Source organism: Rhododendron vialii, chromosome 7a, assembly GCF_030253575.1.
Source record: "Rhododendron vialii isolate Sample 1 chromosome 7a, ASM3025357v1".
NCBI classification, from domain to species: domain Eukaryota; kingdom Viridiplantae; phylum Streptophyta; class Magnoliopsida; order Ericales; family Ericaceae; genus Rhododendron; species Rhododendron vialii.
The window spans coordinates 15,824,158-15,846,611 of record NC_080563.1 but is presented as its reverse complement, the minus strand read 5'-3'; the positions used below and the strand labels follow the sequence as shown (position 1 = coordinate 15,846,611).

At 37.8% G+C, this 22,454-nt stretch overlaps 2 protein-coding genes across 11 annotated transcripts; one reads left to right on the top strand and one right to left on the bottom strand.

Moving 5' to 3' along the window:
• The first annotated feature begins 1,512 nt into the window (after nt 1-1,512).
• On the top strand, nt 1,513-9,077 carry LOC131333759 (syntaxin-22-like). Of its 2 annotated transcripts, XM_058368490.1 has the most exons (7): nt 1,513-1,981; nt 5,235-5,328; nt 5,627-5,766; nt 5,970-6,044; nt 7,316-7,473; nt 7,564-7,664; nt 8,637-9,077. In XM_058368490.1, exons 1-7 carry the CDS (start codon nt 1,803-1,805, stop codon nt 8,700-8,702), a joined length of 813 nt encoding a protein of 270 aa, XP_058224473.1. In that variant the 5' UTR covers nt 1,513-1,802; the 3' UTR covers nt 8,703-9,077. The 2 variants fall into 2 exon arrangements, with proteins under 2 accessions (XP_058224473.1, XP_058224474.1); XM_058368491.1 differs by lacking the exon at nt 5,970-6,044 and having other exon boundaries at nt 1,624-1,981.
• A 216-nt stretch (nt 9,078-9,293) lies between these two features.
• On the bottom strand, nt 9,294-20,502 carry LOC131333757 (uncharacterized). Of its 9 annotated transcripts, none has more exons than XM_058368484.1 (7): nt 20,379-20,502; nt 11,407-11,541; nt 10,955-11,114; nt 10,752-10,866; nt 10,140-10,515; nt 9,880-10,046; nt 9,294-9,623 (listed from the first exon to the last, which is right to left on the bottom strand). In XM_058368484.1, exons 4-7 carry the CDS (start codon nt 10,857-10,859, stop codon nt 9,339-9,341), a joined length of 936 nt encoding a protein of 311 aa, XP_058224467.1. In that variant the 5' UTR covers nt 10,860-10,866; nt 10,955-11,114; nt 11,407-11,541; nt 20,379-20,502; the 3' UTR covers nt 9,294-9,338. The 9 variants fall into 9 exon arrangements, with proteins under 9 accessions (XP_058224467.1, XP_058224470.1, XP_058224471.1 ...); XM_058368487.1 differs by having other exon boundaries at nt 11,070-11,114; XM_058368488.1 differs by having other exon boundaries at nt 11,070-11,114; nt 11,407-11,554; nt 20,379-20,474.
• Between the last annotated feature and the right edge of the window lie 1,952 nt (nt 20,503-22,454).

The following is a 22,454-nucleotide window of genomic DNA, read 5'->3' as shown; positions in this document are numbered from 1 at the left end:
TGATGAACCCAAAAATGAACCTCACAAAAAATATGTGCACAATAGTCTGTGTGGACAGTGTTTCCATATCATATGGGCATCTACCAATGTACCGTAGCCTGTGTAGTTACAAATAACCCAACATATTGTTAGGCCCGTAGTCAACAATCAAAGATTAATCCGAGAATTAAAGCTATCAGTCTAGTCAAATAAACGAGACTTAAAGCTAACTAAGAGCCCGTTCCAGAACACCTTCTTAAAAAATAAGTACTTATTTCACATTTTCAAACTAAAAAATAATGTAAATAAAAAATAATTTTTCAAATTTTTTTGCACCGTATTAAAAGATCTCAATGAAATCTTTCAAACAAAATCCATAATGCATATTTTTAGATTTTAATAAGCCCATCATTTTTAAGCTTGAAATTGCCTTCTTAAAAAATAAGTACTTATTTCGCGTTCCGAAACGGAGCCTAAATTCGATAGAAGGCCCTCCCACCCCTTGCTTGAATTTGGACTTCGTCAAGTCTGTTTCATTCTGAGCATTTGTAGGTTCGTTCGTTCCGAAAAAATTTTAGAATGTGTCTCACTAACTAAAATAAGTACTTGTGTTTTAAATTAAGAGTAATATATTGTGAAAGATTGTCTGCCTCGTAAAACAAAAAATAAATATTTAATAAGAACATTAACGGAACGGAATCTTATATTACACATGATCTTTATTAGTATAAATAAAATATAATATAATTAAACAAAATGTCACTATCTACGTGACCAAAACATATTTGTACGGGAATCATCACGCAATATATGTTGCTATTATTCATGCATTGATTCCGGTCATTCTAAACTCTCTTTTTTTTCCCTTCTCAATATTGTATGCATTAAGGCGGTTAGCATAGTGTTAGTATGTTAGTTCACAACAAAGACGGATTCAGAAATGTTGTTTAGTGGGAGGCACCTTATTAATCATAGTGACGAAAATTTATTTTTCTAGTTAACCACAATAAGATCATATACAATTAAGGCATGCATTACAAACTACAAAAATATATAACACATACATTCGCTTAAATTATGTAAAAATGAGTACAAGATCTCAGACAAAATTTGAGATTATGTTTTACATGAATATTGACAAGTTTTAGAATGATCGATATAGATTTATTAATGATATTATTTTAAAATAATCCTCTTAGAACGTTAAAAATACGTACAATTAAAAAAGAATCGATCTAAATAGACAAATAGTTCAGGAACCAACAAATATAAATGCCCCATATGACGAAATTGAAACATAAAACTGATTATATATGCATATTTCAAAATATATGCAAGTGTATATGTGTAGTAGCACACTTAATTTCATAATTATATTAATTATATGAAAATATAACAAAATTATTTTAATTTCAAATGGGAGCACGTGCCCCTTCCATCCGTCCCTAGTTCACAAGAGGTTTCAGACACTCTATAGTCCTGAATCTCAAACGTTGACGATGGAATTCGAACCTAGCCTTCACGTGTTAGGAATAGGAAGGACAAAGAAAATACTACTCTAACTAGAGTACATTCTAGACTTGAGTTGGAGGCCCCAACAAATGCCCCAATTGGTCCACGACCAAAAGGAGGAATCTAAACTCGACGTCAAGCGTATCAAATGATTGTGTCACTTCTCTCCTCTTCGATCGTCGTCCCCAGGCACCACTATTCAGCTTCCTACTTCTCAGTTCTCACTCCCCTCCAAAATTCTTCAATTTGCTTCTGAATTCTCTTTCCCTGTTCCATAGGATAGGAGAATTCGTTGAACTGGGTTGAGAGATATGAGCTTCCAAGATCTCGAAGCGGGTCGTCCTATGAGTTCCAGGCGAGACCCCACCCAAGACGCGTCGCAAGCCGTTGCCTCGGGGATTTTTCAGATCAACACGGCTGTCTCCACATTTCAGAGGCTCGTCAATACCCTCGGGACCCCCAAGGACACGCCCGAGCTCCGCGAGAAGCTGTGAGTAGTGTGACCATGAATCTTCCTTTTTCTTCTATTCGTTTTCAATTTTGTTAAATAATCATAACTGAATTGTTTGGTTTCTGAGTGTTCAAGCAATTCGGTCAATTGTTTTTTTTTCTTACTGCGGATCTGAATTATGCGCTCAATTTGGCTTAACTTTAGGGTATCTCCAATCAGCACAATGGCTTAACTTTAGGGTATCTCCAATCAGTGGTGTAGCGGCGTAGCCAGGAATTTCACCCCGTGGGGCACCATTAAATATGGTCTTAGAATTTTTTATTTATTTTGCTATTCGGATGTTCATACCAACCTATGCACACATCGTCTAATTTCAAGGCCATTAATGGCCAAACAAACTGTCCAATGTTTACAATTTCTTATCTTTTACCTACAATAAACAACAATAATATAAAATGAAGTTAAAATGTAGAATTTGCTACCATGCATAGATAGATAACGGAGCTTTATGTAAACCAAACCAAACCGAGCCTTAAGTCCCAATCACTTGGGGTCGGCTCTAACGGAGCTTTATGTAAAACAAATAAATTAAAAGAATCTTTTTGGAAACTTGACAAAGATACTAAGGACGTAAGTGATATAAAACGAAAATGTGTATAATTTTTTGGATACAAATGTCAAGACCATTATAAATAAAGGGTAAAAGTGAAATTATTGAACCCCAAGGAGTTGGCCTTGTAGTCAAGGCTTCAAACTTAGTGGTTTGCTTCTTCCTAAGATCTCAGGCTCGAAACCTCTTAGGTGCTATCAACTCTTTTGGGCCAATCCATGCAAAGATTTGCTCTGACTTTAATTAAGACCCCGCAAGTGAACGATTGAATTGGTCCTCTAGAATTAATCGAGATGCACGAAAGCTGACTCGACACCTTAGTTATAAAAAAAGTAAAATTATTGGAAATTGCAGTGGGGGCCAGTGCCACTAGTCCTATGCTGCCTCCGCCACTGTGACTCCAATGGCATAACCAAAATTGGATAATCAAAATTTGTCAGCTCATTTTTTGGCTATCCTTTTAAAGGGTTGTTAAAATAAACAATGTGAAGTCCACAATGGGCCATAATCAAAAACTCATTTTTAGTATTGAGAGTTGATAAGAGCATCCACAATGTAATAATCAAAACCAAAAGGTTGCTAAAGTTAGCAATGTGTGCTCAAAAAAGTGCTCACATTGTAATAATCAAATTTAGCAAACTCTTAGCAACTCATCAAGTTTGATCATTTGGATAATCAAAACTAGCAATCTTTTACCAATAACCAAATTTATTGGACCCCACATCTTCTCAATCAAGTACAACCATCATGGGAAAGTGAAACTCACTCTCCATAAAACAAATACTTTATTGGTAGGTAAAACTCACTCTCCACTTTGGCAAATGGTTGTGCATTTAACAATATTGATCACTTTATGGATTTTAACAAATACTCTTCAGTTTCATTTATTTTACTAAAATCTCATTCAATGTAGACCATTAGATTGAGAAGAAAAAAATTGACCATTAGATTTGAATTTTTGCCAATTCCTTTTGGTTATGGGCAAAAAATAAACAATGTGAACCTTTATATTGCTAACTTTAACAATGTCTTAAATGGATAACCAAAAGGTAATGTGACAACTTTTGGTTATCCAATTTTGGTTATTACATTGTGGATGCTCTAATAAATGTAAGTGTGCAGGTCTATTGATAGTGATAGGAGGAGAGAAGAAGAGAAAGAAAGGAAAGAGAGTGTGGTCCCCATTAAATTTGTTTATCCGAAGAGAAAAGATTGCTAGTTTTAGTTATGCAAAGGCCAAAATTTGGTTATTGGTTAAGGGGTTGCTTAGTTTTATTATTCCATTGTGAGCCATATTTTGGACCAACATTGCTAACTTTAGAAATCTTTTAGTTTTAGTTATGCCTTCGGGGACACTCTTAGGCTCCATTCTTCAAGACTTTTTTGTCTGAAACTTTTTCAGTATTTTTTTACTTTTTCGCAACTTTTTGTTGAGTTTTTTGCCCTAATTTGGGGTTGATCATTCGTCTCAACGAGAGGAACCAGAAACATATAAAAATGTGGACCGGTGTTGAAAAAAGTACATATGAGACAGCTATTTGATATTTTTTTCTGTCTTTAGTGAAACTTTTTTTGCTTTTAGTCACAATTTTTTACTTTTTAGACTCCTCTCGTCAAGATGAATAATTAATTCAAAAAATATGAGGTGAATCTAACAAAAATTTAGAAAAGACGAACAAAAAAAAGGTTAAGGAAATGGAGCCTTAGTCGTTTAAAGAGATATTTTGGTTATGGATTCAGGTGCTGTTTGGTAGTATAGTATGATAGTTAAACTCACTATGGGTAGTTAACAAAACTAGTTTTTTTTTTTTTTTTTATCACAATTCACACGACACCTGCTAGGAATATGTGAAACCCTAGCAGCACGGTTATGGATAGGAAACAAAGTAATCGAAAGCACAAAAGAACATGGAATTTGAGTGGTTCAACCAATGTGGGCTACGTTGATGGTGGCTGCATTTTTTGACCATGGCAAACGAGAATACAGGATTATGTTGGAGTTTCCCTTTTGTACAATATATAGCTAGGTGATCAAAAACCATCAGCTCCTCAGTAATCAGAGCGCATCAGGCTTCACACTCCATAACGACACCTTGTGCAGTAATTGATTTGGTTTATGGTGTTACTAGGAAATTGTTTTTGCATCCTTCTTTGGTTGTGGGCTCTCTGGCTCGCCTTAAATTGTGCTGTTGGGAAGAGGGGTGAGCGGGTGGCGAGAAAGGGGGAGTGTCGAGGTAGGGAAATTGGGGTGACAAAAGTGGTTGGGAAGGGGAGAGGCGGGGTGACTGGCTGAGGAGGGGAAGATGAAGATGGTTAGGTAGTATCGTAGTACAGACTACAAACAGTGGAAGATGAAGATGGTAAGTGCATAGTTGTCCTTTCGCGTTTAAGAATAACTGGCTTAAATCTCTTTAATTAGGCACAGTTGTTACAATTTCCGTCAATTTGGATGGAATATTTTGTGGTTGCACTTTCATCCCCAAAACCACATGAGAGTAATATGCATGTATATTTAACAGTCAAGGAATTATGCTTGGATACTGCGTAATTTCCTTGATGCAGGTGCTTTTTGTTTCCCTTTGCTTTTTCTATGTTTTTGTTTTGTTCTTTCGAATGCTTGGTATTAAATTAGTTTTGTACCTCTCATTTGGGTGTTCTATTACCTTATTTGCTCAACTGCAGGCACAAGACAAGGTTACATATTGGCCAAGTGGTTAAGGATACTTCAGCTAAACTTAAGCAAGCTAGTGAAACTGATCATCGGACTGAAGTCAGTGTATGACTCGCTCTCTCTCTCTCTCTCTCTCTCTCTCCAGCATATTGCCATTATCTTGTTCATGAAGGTTATTCTGTTCTATATGTTCTTTTAATATCTGATTTCTTTGGCCTCCATTAGAGATGGCTTTTGAGAAAATAGTTATCTTCAAAGTTTTTGTTGTTGTCTTGGTCAATCCTGGAGACCCCACTCTTTGAATTGCTTAATGTGTTTGAATTAGTAAACGTAAGTTGCTGAACAAGACCCTTTTACAAATCTCTCTGTGTTCCTCTCTGGGATTTGAATCCTCTAAATGCAGGCCAGCAAGAAGATTACGGATGCTAAACTTGCAAAAGATTTCCAAGCAGTTTTGAAAGAGTTTCAGAAGGCACAAAGGCTTGCAGCTGAAAGGGAGACAGCATATGCTCCTTTGGTTCCCCAAGCAGTTCTTCCATCAAGGTAGTTATTGTGGGAGGGTTTGGCCTTTGCATAATTCATTTTTAAACTTCTTCGTGGATTGTCCACTGTCCACATCATTTACACGACCCTTGTGACTATTGAAACATACAGGAATATTGCTTACACTTCAAAATGACTCCAAAATGAAAATATCCTTTCGTCCATGTTGCTTATGTTATGGATGCATTTATATTGATATACAGCTATACAGCCAGTGAGATTGCCGTAAGTTCAGATAAGAGTCCAGAACAACGTGCTCTTCTTGTTGAATCTAGAAGGTGAGTTGTAGTAATTTCACTATTTCTAATTATCTATCCAAGTACTGTATGTGGGATTCTGGAGCTAATGCAGTATCATTTTTGCCTCTATCTACATATATTTATGCTTTCTGTAAAAGTACCATAATTGCAAAATGCAAATACGTAAGCGTAAACTAATAGATTGCAAACAAATGGTTCTTTTGGGGATGAGCCTACTGCAGCACCATTGTATTCCAACTGGGCATTCTTAGTGGTTCGCAATCCCCAAGTTCCCCATCTATCTCACTTTGACCCATCTTCTTTAGCTCAAGTGATGGATAGTGTGAAGGCACGTCAAGAAGAACAGAGGGTTACAAAGATGAGATGCAGATGGTTGTGAGGATGGATTGGAAGAAAACTTGAATTAGATATCTACTAATGGCTCTGCAGTGACTATGGGTGTATCTACATAGGCATAAAGCTAGCAAAGCTTCATGGGAGGTTACTTGTGTTAGGATGGGGCTTCAGCAGATAGAAGAAAATACCTGAGAGAATCTGGTGGATGAGTGACTAATGACGAGAAAACTTTGAAAATATAATTATTTTCGATTTTGGTACTTCTTTCATGTTGTGCTCCAAATATTATTTAAACTGCCCTGTCCAGTTCAGGGCCTCCGAGGAATTCAATTTCCCTATTGTGTTGTACAACTGGTACTAAGAAGCTAGGATATGGACATGGGACACAGGTACGACATGACATGGATACATAGATATGGTATTTCCTAAAAAGTAACTCAAAGACGCAGTGGGGATACATTATATTATATATATTCACCTATAAAAATATGCATATATATAACCATAAGTTTGGATCCCAATTGCATAATCATGAAAAACATTAACCAATGAAGAATCTAGACTGACTCAATACTGAAGAAGTCATGTGTGGACACGGCTAGGAAATGCTACTCATGATATTGTTTTCTTTATATATTTTCTTCTTTATATTGTTTAGATACCCATTGCATAAAATTTGCATATATTCTGCACAATGGAGATTTTAATCTTGTATTTTCTTTATCATATCCAGACATGTTGCAAATAGAGTGTTGGACACGTGTTCGAATTAAGATTTTTATTTCTAATTACGGACACGAAAGGAAGAGTACCGGACACGAAAGGAATAGTGCCAGACAAGTGTTCGAGAAGTGTCGATGTCGGACACGGACACATCTCCTTCCTTGAACTGTCCTTGTTTCTTGGGTGATGTAATATAGCACCCATACTGTCTCTGTAATTTTGTGATACAGACAAGAGGTTTTGCTGCTGGACAATGAGGTTGCCTTCAACGAGGTTATCATTGATGAAAGAGAGCAGGGAATTCACGAAATCCAGCAGCAAATTGGGGAAGTGAATGAGATTTTTAAAGACCTTGCTGTGCTTGTCCATGAACAAGGGACTGTGATTGGTAAGTCGAACACTTGCCACTTTCCATGATTGCACAATACCACTTCTGTACATGATGTCGTATGCCACTAATATTGAAAATTGCTTTCAGATGACATTGGAGCCAATATTGAAGGCTCTCATGCTGCAACTGCACAGGGGAAATCCCAACTTAACCAAGCAGCGAAGACCCAAAAATCAAACTCGTCTCTGGTAATTTACCACAAGTTATGACCTTTGCTCTCATTTTGCTAAAACAACTAGGCTAGGTATGCTGCGTTTTTTCTTGCAGGCTTTGCTTTGGAAAGACCCTGATGAACAATCTTATAAGTGGCCTGTAGGCCCTGTACTACAAGAAACTGTTATGTTATGATTAATGTTTTGAGGTTTGGAAGTTTGGAGGTGTATCGATGATTAGGTCACTTACACCAATGAGAAGGGTCTTCATTCAACTGTTTAGTGCTTAGGTGGACTTCGTTATGGGAACTTCTGTTATAAATGAAATATATACATCAGCCATTCTATGAGTTTCTTCTTATGGCCTCGGCCCTCGCCACTCCCTTCCTCGGCATCCATTACTTCAGTTCTTGATTTGAAGGCTGCATTTCAACCCATTACCTTTTGAAGATGGGAATAAAATCCTCTGTACCAGTGCGTTTCCGGCCAATGGATTGCATGAAGATTTTGAAACATTCAAAAAAAAAAAAAAAAAACTCATATAATCTAACGACCCAAAACATCTCGGTACGGAGGTACACCAAATTCTTGGTACAGAGGATCTCGGGTGTTCAGGATGCCACTTAGATGTGCCCCCTTATCCTGAAGTATTGAATTTAGTAATTTACTAAAGTTTATGATAGGGTTTGAGGTGCCATTAGTTGTAGCTATTGGTGTGGTAGGAATCTTGAAATTGTCTGACAACCATTTTCAAAATATAAAGATTCAGTTCTTGGGTTGTCAAAGGGGTTTAGTTATTTGCCATTATGTTGCTTATAATAAAAATGCCACCCCAGAATCACTCTATCGGTAGGCCACTGCAGCCATTGACACTATACATCTGTTTGTGTCTAGCTGGCTTCAAGTGATAAACCTGATTGGATGCTTTTTATTGTAATTCAGTCTTGGATATATCACCATTACAATAATTTCCATGGAACTTTCACTAAACTTTTGGTTTCAACGCAGACCTGCTTGCTGTTGGTAATATTTGGCATCGTGATTCTTATTGTGGTCATAGTACTTGTGGCATGATCGGTTGCAACGGATTGCATGACGGACAAGCCAAGCGTTGATCTAGCTCAATCTGCCGTTAACGGTGACCATGGATTCTACCCCAGAAACAAGATGGGATCTCTTGGCTGGTAATTTTTGGTTCATGTCATGTGACCAAAGCGCATGCTCGGTGTCATTGCTAACTTATGTGTCTCTACTTGGAGTCCAAATTAATCAGAGTTTTCTATAGTTGGCTGCTTTTTTACAGTGTGCTGGGATCCGGTCTGTGTTTGGTTCTGTAAATTTGTCGCTTGGGTTTTGTGGGCGTGGCACTTGTTCTTGTACCTCATTCAATTATTGTTTGTTCCCGACCAAGAAAAAGTTAAATAAATGTATGTTATTTTTTGGCAAAAAGTCTACCCCCACCGTTATGTTTTACCACTCCCCTCATCGCTCTCAATCTCACTATCTAAAAGTGTTTTGGACGGTTCGAACCATTGATTGCCGAGGCGGACGGTGAGATTGAACATTGCGGTAGGGGGAGTGGTGAAATCTCCTCACACCTTGTCTATTGAAATGGGAATGTTTCAATGTCCCCTTTCCCTATCTTCCTCTCCAAGAAAATGACAGTTACAATTGAAGGGCTGGAGCTCCTAATAATAAATGAATTTTGTTCTACATCACTGCAGATGTCTGAATATCTGAATAACAAACAGTTGCCAATACAATGAAAAGAGCTGATACAACAGCTGAAACAAAGGTAACAACAGAGACAATTCCATTGTGTTCCTTAATTCCACATGGTATATCCCAAGCAATACCAGTTTGGGATTCTTCAGCACTATTACCAGTTAGGATAAATAAACAGCTGTGATTATGTGATTTCCCCTCAATATTGCACTGTACAAATATGTTCGGTCCGCCAAATTCAACTCTTGAAAAGGCAAGTTCTCCCAAAGGCTGCCAAAAAAAAAAAAAAAACCATGGAATATGGTTGAGTTACAAACAATTCACAATTCCAATTCTGAAATTAGTTGTAATAGCAACGGTATTGGTGTAAAAACAGTCTTTCACAATCTTGACCAGAAATATCAATTCAAATGTATAACAAATTGATGAAACTTCACGCAATGCCCGGTCAGAAAAGGAAAAGAAACAGGAAAAAGTCCCTAATGAATACTTTCCTATTTCTTTGATGAGAGTTCCTTTCACGTACCGGATAACGTGCATGTAATGGAAGCTCAATGTTGATTTCCACTCCGTTCATATGTCCTGAAAATATGTTAGGAGAGACATCCACATGGATCTCAACTACTGAACAATTTGAAACTGAAGAAGGCAACTCCAAATTCGTGTCTCCAAAAACAGCTGCATCCCTTAAAACTGCATTACTAGTGCAGAGTCACGAACCGCAGAAGAAAGTACTAAGATTATTACGATATCACTTAAAGAAGAAAGGAAAAAAATGTAGTTTACCACCACGCTGGAGGAGATGCTGAAGCTCAAATGGATCTGCGAAAACCCCATAAGGCAGTCTTTCTATGCTTATGACCTTGCACAAGTTTCTGGGGCGCTCTGCTACGGACTCCGGCTCAAAACTCAGTCCGATGGATGAAAGTAGGCGACGATGAGAGCCTTCACCAATTAGATAGCGTTTCAGTACCGACAGCCTGGGCATAAAATTGAGTTTATCTTGCAGTATTGCACAGGAGTCGAGGGGAAGCTTATTTGATATGAAGCTTCTGAAATCGGAATCAAGCAAGCTGTCACGTTTTTTGAAATACGGTTCTGTAATGAATTTGTGAAACTCTGGGAAAGGTTGGACATCGGAATTTGTGTCATACTTGCCTTCCTGAAAGTGAAGACAGAGAGTGACTTGACAAAAAATCAATTAAGTCAACAAGAACTTGGATTGAGACCAACTTAAATCCAACCTGAAAGGCTAAAACTAAGCTTTTCCCAGAAAGCTCGAGGAAAACTAGAAGCTTTAGAGCGATTGTGAAAGACCTCATGACAAACATCCACCATTGAGGAAAAAAAACAAATCCTTTCATAAAATAGCAGCAAGAAGCTGTGTGGCTCACTAACCTCACTTGAAACTAGAAAAGTATGCATGCAAGAGCCAAGGATGGCAAGGGCTGTAAGCAGGATTCCAACTAGTAAGAAAATTTGCTGTTTATGTGCTTGAACTTCCATATAGTACCTGAAAGAGGAAAAAAAACCAAAAGAACATAATGGTTTCATATGCCTCTGCAATTACTAGTATGCTACTTGCGGAACTCTCTACTGACCTGATTGACTGATTGATTTCTATCCTTTACTTTGTTCTGATCAAAGATCAAAGTAACTACCGAATCAGAATTTTGAATCTCTCTTTTGTAATAAAAGTAGACCAAGACTTTTCACCTTTTGAAGCCTAGTCCAAGAACCTTCTCCCCTCAAATATATCCTCTGCAACAGAAAGCAAGCATACGAACTTGAACTTCATTATCCAATTTAAATGAGAAATCTGTCTCAAATTTGTATTTCACTTCTTTTGAGGTTCCGAAGTTTCTACACTTCTATTTATTCCATTTACTCACAAAGAACTGCTCAGCTAAGTGCTGTCCATATATACTTGTACACAAACAAAAACTTAGAACTCGAAGAATGTACTGTGAATAGTTGATGTCTACGACACAGTGATCTATAATTGTTCAAGGAATCGTAGCAAGATAGCAGAGAAACAAGATCTAGGCATTACCTAGTCACTTGCCTCCAGTATTCACCAAGTGATTTTGAGGCCTGATCATCTCAATGGACGCCACCTACTTTCACACTTAAGAAAAAAATGATAACACTTTCATTGAGCTGTATGAGGCGGTTGATTCTCATCTAGCTGTATGTAAAACCTAAGTCAAATGTTAAACAGAAAAGAGAGAAGGGTTGCCTTTATAAATAAATATTATTCGAACAATAGGACAATCAGATGGAATAGATATTGTCACCAATATCGTAAAATAAACAATGAAAAACAAGTTACAGCAATGTAATACTAATAAATCCAGTAAATTCATACCCTTATTCAAACAGGGACAACCATTGCATAAAAGAAAAGAGTCACAGACTTTACGTGCAATTCAATGGAAGAACTCTCTTATTTCATTCGACCCTAACGGTTCCTAGGAAAAAGGTGGGCCATGTCACTGTGTTTGCCACTGAGAAACCAATGAAGAGTGAGGCAATCTGCAATCAACCCTAAAGATTGGTCAGGTGATTAAGGTCTGAGAGTCGGGGTATCCTCCCTCCTAGGTGATATCAAATCTTAGGGTCAGTCAATACAGGGTTTTGACAACTGAACTGACTCTAATTAAAAAAGAAGGCAATCTGCAGTCATCTTGTTATATCAAAGCAATCCCTCCATTTCAAAATTTTGACAGTGCATCAAATTGTGCTTGCTGCTCATGTGAGTTCTTTCAGCTTGAACAACAAGAAAAAGAAGGGGGGAAAAAAAGGAAGAAGAAGAGTTGAATTAGAGTCTTAGACAGCCTAACTGTTGAAGTTAGTTCTCCCGGCTAGCTAGCCGTAATGGATACCAGACTTTTTTTTTCTTTTTGGTAATGGAAGGTGTCCAAGCCAGCTTGGACGCACCTCAGATTAATCCCTACAGCCCTTCCCACATCCCTTTCCACGCTTACACGTGAGGTGAGGTGGCCCCAGAGTTGTTGGCGAGGAGAATAGACCTTAAGAGAGAGAAACCCTCTGAAGTCCCAGGCCAAGACCACCGGGCACAGGGCCAGCCCAACCGCAAGGCCCAAGAGGCTTGGGTCTTGAGCATCCAAAAAACCCAAAAAATTAGGGGCACTCCTATTATTTTTACTATTAGGCTTGAGTAGGGGTCTTTTTAGCCCAATAGGGAAAAAAATGGCCAATCTGATTTTAAAAAAAGGCCTAGACAAAAAAACTTCATTCAGCCTAAAGGCCCAAAATAAATTACACAACATTCATTAGGCCTAAAGGCCCAATATAAGACCCATAATAAAATAAAAAGGAAACTAAAATAAAAAGGTGCTCTCGTCTGCATTTGAGAGGTAGCACCGTTGCAGCCTATTGGGTCTTCGTCTTCTACAATCGATTTTCCGATTGGGTTTTTCAGCAGGCTTGGGGTTTCCCGACTGGTAAGAACCTCGTGATGTTCAATCTTCTCTCTCGATAATCGATTAAATGGAAGGGGAAAATGAATAGGGGTTTTTATTAATCAGCATGTAGCATGTTGTTCTTTGTGTCTTTAAGGGCACACTTTTTTTTATTAGGCCTTGGGCACTAAAAACCCTTGGGCCGGGCGAACCCTTTGGGGTTGGCTACCAAATTTCTGAAGTACCAACCAAAATGCTTACATAGCCTCAAGTGCATATAATACCACCGTCCAGGGCCAAGATTGACAAGGCCTAAAGCAAAATTCCCAAATAGGGCCTTAAACTCTCAATGTACTTTGCGTAGTTAAAAATAATTACAGAAAAATACCCTTCATACCGAAGTCAATACAAGCATTTAAGAGCATAAAACCCAAATTCAATAACCATTACAATATCCCAAAAACTATCATTTAAACATTACTCTTCTCATATTTTTAGCTGCAATGTATTAATTAAACTTGCATAATCAAAATTTTTTACCATAATCTTTTAACAGATAACAGCCAATTCAATCAATCTCTCTCGTGGCATAGTTGACCGAATGTAGGTTTTTATCAACATTAACTTCACGAAATTTTCCCCCCGATACAACTGTAACCGGAATACTCAACAAATCCATACATTTGGAAAACAACTACCCTTTGCCTTCAAGTAAGTGAGCACATCAATGGGCTTTGTTTCTTTTGGAGAAACTCATCTCAAGACTTTCAATTTGGAACATAAATCCCTCCCATCAATGCTGGAAAGTGCACCTATTTTCAAAAATAAAATAAAATAAAATTCCTGACTTCCAAAAGAAAACACCGAATAATTTCATGTTTGGATCTTTTCACCGACGCTTCACTCAGAATTGGGCCCCTAAAAATTTAAGCAGTTTAACTTAATTTTAGTGGTGGCTTTACGAACTTTAGCCCAAAGCCAGCTCTGGCACCGTCATCTAACCCTAGCCCTGGTGGTCAATGTATGCACAAAAAGAGGCAAAACAAGAAGAGTTTCAATGCAGATTTTACCGATAATCAGTACTACATTTTGCTGGATACCTATCCACGGAAATTAATGCAGTGGTTGGAATTTTCCATCAAACAAGAAGAATCATTTGTATGAGAAATCAATCAACTTGCATGATTGCATGATTACTGAATTCAAGATCTATCCACAAACACATTTGTATGTATATGACTTTCAATGTATCTATACGGACAGAGAGAGAAAGAGAGAGAGCATACCGAAGGCAGAACAGCAGAAGCAGCTTCGAACCACATCGACCCGATCAGAGTAATAAACAAGTGTCGAATCAGACCGGGTCCATTTTTGTGAATTAATAGTACTGTATTGTTTTTCGGGAGACTTAAAAGAATGATCCTCAGAACCCTTCTAATCTTAGAAATCCATCATGATCATTTTAAAGTGTTATGTTTTCATCCTTAATTCATTTTTTGTACCAAAATTGCCCTTACTCTTTACATTTACAATACCATATATATATATATAGAGTTAGGTTCCGGTGAGTCTGCACACATTGAACGGTTCGGATTTTCAAAATTTGATCGGGAAATGAAAGTCCCTCATTTTAAAAAAATGAGGGATCCCTCACTTGAAAATTCCTCTATATGAGTTAGGTTCCGGTGAGGGATCCCTCATTTTATTAAAATGCGGGACTCCCCTTCCTGATTGAATTTCGATGATCCGAGCCGCTCAAAGTTATCAAAACGTGATTTTAAGGGTCTCCGCGAGAAATCACCAAAAAAAATAACCGGGAAGGGCTTCATCCGAGCAGTTTTCATTGAACAGTTCAAAAAAAACTGCTCGGATGATGCCCTTCCCGGTCATTTTTTTTGGTGATTTCTCGCGGAGACCCTTAAAATTACGTTCTGCACACATTGAACGGTTCGGATTTTCAAAATTTGATCCGGAAATAAAAGTCACTCATTTTAAAAAAATGAGGGATCCCTCACTTGAAAATTCCTCTATATATATATATATATATATATATATATATAATAAAACACAAGGGTGAGGGACCACACAAACACAAGTTGAAAGAATGACTGAGATTTATTTGATCCAAGGGCTAATGTGTGCTCTTTCAACTTTCTTAAAAAAATACTCCCACTCTTATAAATACATTACAAAAATGTCATCGGTTCTTTTTACCCACTGCTCGGCTTCTGATGTTGGCATAAAAAAACAAAAATATATTACAAAATGCTCGTGCCTACGGCACTACCGAAATGCGTAGTGCCATAAACACGGACAAACACTGGTGTGTGTGTGTGTGTGTATATATATATATACACACACACACTCCGGTTCCCTTGAGGGATCCCGGAAAATCTACTCCATGCGGGACTTCACTCCCAGCCCTTAGATCTAATCCAAGGGCTCACGTTTTAAAGGGGAACACGCGGGTCGTTACCGGGTAAATAATACCGGATGCGGGTCGCCCCCTCACTCGGGTTTGAAAACGGGTTAAAACAAATCACCCCCCCTTCAGTCCAATTCACGCGACCTCAGACCAGAGAAGAGAGAGACAGAAAGAAGTCAGAACGAAGAAGAAGAACGAGCAGCAGTCCCAACAACGAACGACTCTCTCTCTCTCTCTTTGTTAGGGTTTTAGTTGTTTTCGATTTCTCCATCCCTTAGGGTTTTCGATTTCGTTTTGAGAAACCCAAAAATTACAGCTCGTTTGGAACAAGTGATTTCGAGCGAGAAGAAAGGAGAGGGTGAGGAATCCGACTCTCACCCACGTTTGGGAGAGCCATTAGGCGAGAAAGGGGTGGGGAAGGAGAGAAACCGTTTCCTCTCAGGACCCCATTTCTGAATCGCGCCGGATGTGGCGCGATTCCGTGAGAAAGGAAAGGAAAGCGTGCGTGCGGGCCACGCCAGAGTTGCTCGCTCGTTGCCGGAGTTGCTAGCTCGTCGCCGGAGAAAGCTTCGTCGCCGGAGTTTACAGATCTTGGTCGCCGGAGTTACAGATCTTGGTCGCCGGAGAGAGTTTCTCGCCGGAGAGGGTTTGATTTCTCCCGGTTGTTTGGGTTGCATAGTGAGAAATCACTCCCCTCTCTTCTCCTTTCTCACCATTAATGGAGAAGACTCCCCTTTCTTCTCCTTTCTCACCCCTCCATCCAAAGGGGCCGATAGGGTTTGATTTCAGTTTATTAGTGTTTGATTTCTGTACAAAGGAGAAACGACTGGTATAGAGTTTGAATTTCACTGTACGTGTGTTATGCTTAGCCCTTTGCTCCTTTTTTTTTTTTTTTTGAGTTCACTTAGGAATAACCCTAAGACTGATATTATGGTTTTTGTTTGTCTCATTATGGATCCCATGACTTAGGGTTCGAATCTCTCGTTCGTTGAGATCTGTTAGGGTTTTCGATTTCATAAGTAGTAATTTCTCATTCCTGGTTCCATCTCTCACTTTTCCCCTCTCAACAATCGTAACAGAGAAGAAGAAATGGAAGAACAAGATAGACGAGTGGATCCACCCCATTGTTTCGACCACCACCACCACCAAGGTACTATATAAGTCATTTTGGGAAACTGTTGTTATGGATTTTATTCAAATGTTATGAGCAGTAAGTTAAAACAGGATCGTGAGTTAGGATAGTTGTTAAAACAGGATCGCTATGGTTGTCAAAATTTATTGTTTTCGTTTTTGGTTTGTAGAATGCAGTTATTGGATGATATACAACTACTCTCACCATTGCGATGATGAATGTAAGTGTTTTTCAAGAGAAATATGCACTTGAAATAGACATTGACTATGTTGAATGCTAATTTCCTTTGTGTTTCAGGAACAAAATGGTGATGTGCAAATATTGAAATGGCAAGGCAATAGAGAGGCTTGATGGGGATATTTTTTTGCTTGGCCACAGGTCTTGTGGTTGCTTTCCATGTAATATTAATCATGTTTAAACAGTAGGAGGTAGCTTCAAAATTCAACCGGAAGAAAAGCCTTGAATCCAATTCATTGTAATTGGATGCTTTGTTGAGCTGATCATTATAAAAGAAAGGAAGATGTTGGAATCCAATAAAGACTGGTAGGTCTTGTGACAAAAGCCTTTAGAGTTGGATGCTAGTGCCCCAGAACACTTGGAAGTTTCAGAATTTTGCTTTTATGCTTCTGCTAAAAACGACCTACACATTCATCCACATAGTTGCATTACATTCATCAAATGACATCTCCCTCATGGCAAGAACAATAAGTTTCCTTTGTTCACAAATCTAAAACTCCTAAAACAAATGGCAAAGCCCATAACTAACATAACAACCAACAAAAGCTAGAGCTTCAACACTTTGGTTTCAGACAATATCAACTTTTCATTTCTCTTCGATAACTTATGGAGGTTGTTGCACAACTCCTCAATTTTTTTGGTCACTCTAATTTGAGCTCATCAATTCCTCAATTTTTATCACCAATGTTTCATTTTTCCTTGCAAGCTTTTTGTTTTCAGCCTGCAATGTAACATATCAAATCAAGAGCTGACTTATTGTTCAATTCTTCATACTTGGATGAGGACACCACCGTAAAACATTTCAATGAATAACACCAAAAAAACAAAAAAAACCCCTAAACAGATCCACAAAATTTGGTAGCACATCACATAAAGAAAAGGTAGCCAGCCTTTACAAGTTCATGAACTCAAGTGGTTCTTCTGGTAAAGGAATGGACTAACGAGATATGTGCAATTTCAACACTTATTGCATTTGAAAGGTTTAGATTTGTCACTACCAAAATATCCATAAGAGATCTAAGCCAAAAGTCTTAATCCTACGTTAATTGGTCGACTCTGATTGTGCAAAAAGAGAAATGTGGTACAATCTCGTCCTATTTCTTGACGCCGTCACTCACGATTCCAGGATCTTGTAATCTTGAGAAGCCTTTCATCAGAAACACCACCGTCAACAAAATTTGAAAACAAAAACCTAACTTTTACACAAATCCACAAATCCACCATTTAAAAAACCTAATTTTGTTTCATTTCCAATCGGTAAATGAATCGTGAGACAAACAAACGAGACAAACAAAAACCATAATATCAATCTTAGGGCTATTCCTAAGTGAACTCAAAAAAAAAAAGAGAGGAGCAAATGGCTAAGCATAACACACGTACAGCGAAATTCAAACTCTATACCAGTCGTTTCTCCTTTGTACAGAAATCAAACGCTAATAAACTGAAATCAAACCCTATACTAGTCGTTCGTTCTTCGAAGCCCTAATTTTTGGGTTTCTCAAAAATGAAATCAAAAACCCTAAGGGATGGAGAAATCGAAAACAAATAAAACCCTAACACAGAGAGAGAGAGAGAGAGTTGTTCGTCGCTGGGACTTCTGCTCGTTCTTCTTCTTCTTCTTCGTTCTTACTGCTCTCTGTCTCTCTCTTCTCTGGTCTGAGGTCGCGTGAACTGGACTGAAGGGGGGTGATTTGTTTTAACCCGTTTTCGAACCCGAGTGAGAGGGCGACCCGCATCCGGTATTATTTACCCGGTAACGACCCGCGTGTTCCCCTTTAAAACGTGAGCCCTTGGATTAGATCCAAGGGCTGGGAGTGAAGTCCCGCATGGAGTAGATTTTCCGGGATCCCTCAGGGGAACCGGAGTGTGTGTGTATATATATATGGAGCCGATTTTTGGGACTATAACTTAAGGTGCCGTTCCATATTCTAAAAAAAGCAACTTTAAAAAAAGAGAGGTAATTTCAAGGTCAAAAATCATGTATTTACGTAAATAATTTTTCTACAAATATGGAAATTGTTTAATAGATCTCATTAAGATCTTTTAAACGGTGCAAAAAAATTGAAAAAATATTTTTCATTTTCGTTATATTTGAGTTTGAAATTAAATTCTTTTTGAAAAATAAGGATCTAGGAGAAAGCGGAACGGGTCCTAAGTCCTTTGGTCCCCGTCGATTAAGCCTCCCCATCCCGAGAATCTCTCAAAGAGATTGATCCTAATCTCCCATTAAATAGGAAACCCCCCGTCTGATTTTGAAATAGGTTTTGGATAAAAAAACCTTAAATGGTGAAACCCATTGTTCGTCCATCGCTGTCACGACCCACAGTTTGTGTTTGACGATGTTATGACGGACACCGGCGCATCCACCCCACGGTTGCCGACTCCACAAGACGTCGCGTTGAGGGAACGGATCTTAAGACGGAAACATGGTTTGGGAGTGATGATCTATTTGAGGGATATACCGAAGCGATGGCGTACGGATCGGCGGCAGCAACTAGCAAGGGCATGGGGAAGATGGTCCACAGCGGCAGAGAACAGTTCAATATCAGTAGGGGTGTCAAATGGGCGGGTTTGGGCCAAATTGGGTTAGCTATAAGTGGGTAATGACCCATTAAAGACCCAATTAGTTAGGAGTCCAATTACCCATACCCAACCCATTTATTTAAAATCAAACCCAACCCGCCCATTAACCCAATTAAAATTAAAAATGACTAAAATACTCATATATACTGAAATGACCATATCACCCTTGTACATTTAAATGACCAAATTACCCTTGCATACAAAAATTACCATAATACCCCTGTTTACTAAAATTACGAAATTACCCCCGTACACTTACACTTACTGAACAACAAAGATTGTTCTCTTCCATTTAGAGCCTCTCTGTTAAAGAACCACGGGTTTTCTCCTTAAACATGAAAGGGAGAATTCTGTTGTTTGAGAAGTAACACAGTGCGGATAAAAAAAAAAAACAGAAAGAAGTAACACAGTAAAACAGTATGAGTTCCCAATGAGACCCAGCAATTGCACAATAGACCCAAACAAGCAATCACATATACTCAACTCAATAACTAGTACCCTCCTAGGCCACAATTGAGATACTACCATGGAGAATTATGAATTTCAAATCTTGAGCAGTACTAACAGCCGCTAAAGGGCTTCCTGAATAAGCTTTTCTGTCAGAGTTTTTGGAAGTCCCATAATACAATCAACTAATTACCTAGCCAAATGCAATTACCATGCCAGTGTCAAATAGATGGATCGACATTCAACCATCAAGCGGATAAAAAAAAATTTAATAACAAACAGCTCCTCTTTACTCATCATCCAAATTGAAGAACCAATTTCCTCTGGTTTGTCCAAGTGGGTTGTTTAACTGGAATCAAACACAAGAAGCACAGGCATAGTCCCATGTCCTTCCGAAATCAAACGAGAGTTTTATTTCACTGAATCCATGTGCAATAAGGCTAAGGGATATTATAAACGACGTGGGGGCATCAATTTTCGTTATTGCTTAGGAGAGGGGTGAAGGAACGGAAGCATGATAAGTTCTCTACCGTCAAAATCGTACAGGTCCTCATGGTTGCTTTCCTTTCAGGGCTACTCTGGTGGCAATCCGACATAACGAACTTACAAGATCAGGTAACAAAAGTAGTAATTAGCTTCCCACCACAACCCACTACTACTTCAACCAGAGGAAATTGGTCTAGGGTTTCGATAGAGATTAGGGTTTAGATTAGGGTTTCTGAACGAAGCCCAGATGAGAGAGAGAGAGAGAGAGAGAGAGAGACAGACAGACGTACCTGAAGCTTCAGAAGAACAAACGAATTCGCTCGGCGAGAGAGATCGAGACTCGCGAGGAAGGGAAGAGATCAATATCGACTGATAAAAGGGTTTCTTTATTGGGTTATGCTCCGCACCTGTTAGGTAATTTAAATTGATCCAATTAAAATTCAATTAAACCCAATTAATAAAGGGCGCCGCTATTCGTAGCCCGTTATTTTCTCCCGTAGCCCACAATATTTCGGTAAATGGTTGTTGAAAATCATAAATAACATTTCGGTAAATTGTTGTTGAAAACAAGATTATATTTCGGTAACTACATGTCGAAAATATGTTCAACTTTCGGTAAACAACTGCCGAACATGCATTTTCGGTAAACATCTGTTGAAAAAAATATTATATTTCGGTAATTGAATGCTGAAAATATATTTCAATTTCGGTAACTAACTGTCGAGTATAATTGAAAATTTTTAACGGGCTACGGGAGTAAATAGAGGGCTGCGAATAGCAGCGCCCTTAATAAATGGATTAAATGAATTGGATCCATTCTGACCCAATTAATAATTGAGCTGGGTTGAGTCTATATTTTAACAGAAAGTCTATTGGTATAGCAATCTGTGCACAGATTGTTATGTGGGGCCCACTACGGGTTCCACACAAGTGATCCGAGCCGTTCATTATGTTTAAAACATTTTTCCAAGGGCCCTCGCGAAAAATCAGCTCAATCCGATACCTATAAGTACTTGATCTAATCGTCTAACTTTTTATTCTCTAAAAACTTGAATGAAAAGTTAGATGATTAGATCAAGTACTTATAAGTATCGGACTGAGCTGATTTTTTGCGTGGGGCCTTGAAAAAATGTTTTAAACATAATGAACGGCTTGGATCACTTGTGTTGGACCCGTAGTGGGCCCCACATAAAAATCTGTGTACAATCTGTACACAGATTGCTGTACCAATAGACTGGTTCATATTTTAATAAATGGATTTGGGTTGATTAATGGGTTTAGATCTAATTTGCCACCGCTAAATATCAGTTGCATCTTCTTCTTTATATCTCTGGCTACAGTGAGCCAAGATACACATGATTATCTTTATATGTATCTTTAAATTTTTATTTTTTTTGATCCGCTATCTTTAAATATGTAGATGTGTGGTTTTGATGATTAGTTTGAGAAGATAAGTTGTCACAGATTTTTTTGCCCCAAAATTGATTTGAGATGTTGTGATTGTTGACTTTTTTATCAATCATGATTTCATATTTTTATTTGTGTATCTATGAAATCATGATTATTATTTTTATTAAATTATGGTGGTTTTAGTTTTCATGGTAAATTATTTGTATCATTTATTATGAAATATGTTTCTCTGTTATTTTCATTTGATAAATTATTTGAACCGTTTATCATGAAATATTTGTTTGAATCATGAGATATTTTTCGTGTTCACGTTGTAATCGTCATGGAATATTTATCGTGTCCACATTGTAATTGTCATTGTAATTTAACCATGTAATGTCATGGTAATTTAACCATTTAACCATGTAACGGTTTGAGTATGTGATGTTATTTCTTTTTTTATGGTAATTTAGCCATGTCCTGTGTAATAAAATCACTGAAAAATATGACTTTTTGTTGTCTGGTTGGCCAACTCGAATATTGAAGAAAACATGTAAAGATGTGGTCAACTTATCATGTTATATTCCTAAAAAAAATCAATTCCACAAATACATTCCATGAAAAAAGAAGAAGTAATCAATCATATTTACATTTATCAAATCCCACTGAATTAGGAAAATAATCCAATTCAATCTCATTAGATTGGAAAAACAATCCAATCCAATCCCACTAAATTAGGAAAATAATATAACATAATATATGTATATCATAGTGAAAATGATAAGAAAGGTAATTAACACACTAATAGGATGCAAACATAAACATAAAAAAAAGGCGAGATGAATTTTTACATGACATGGATAAAAAGGATGAATATTTAAATATTCCATTGTTTTTCCTCGTGAAGAGAAATCTAAAAAAAATTACTCCTACTACATGTTCGAAACTAAAATGTTTTAAATAAAAACAAAAATAAT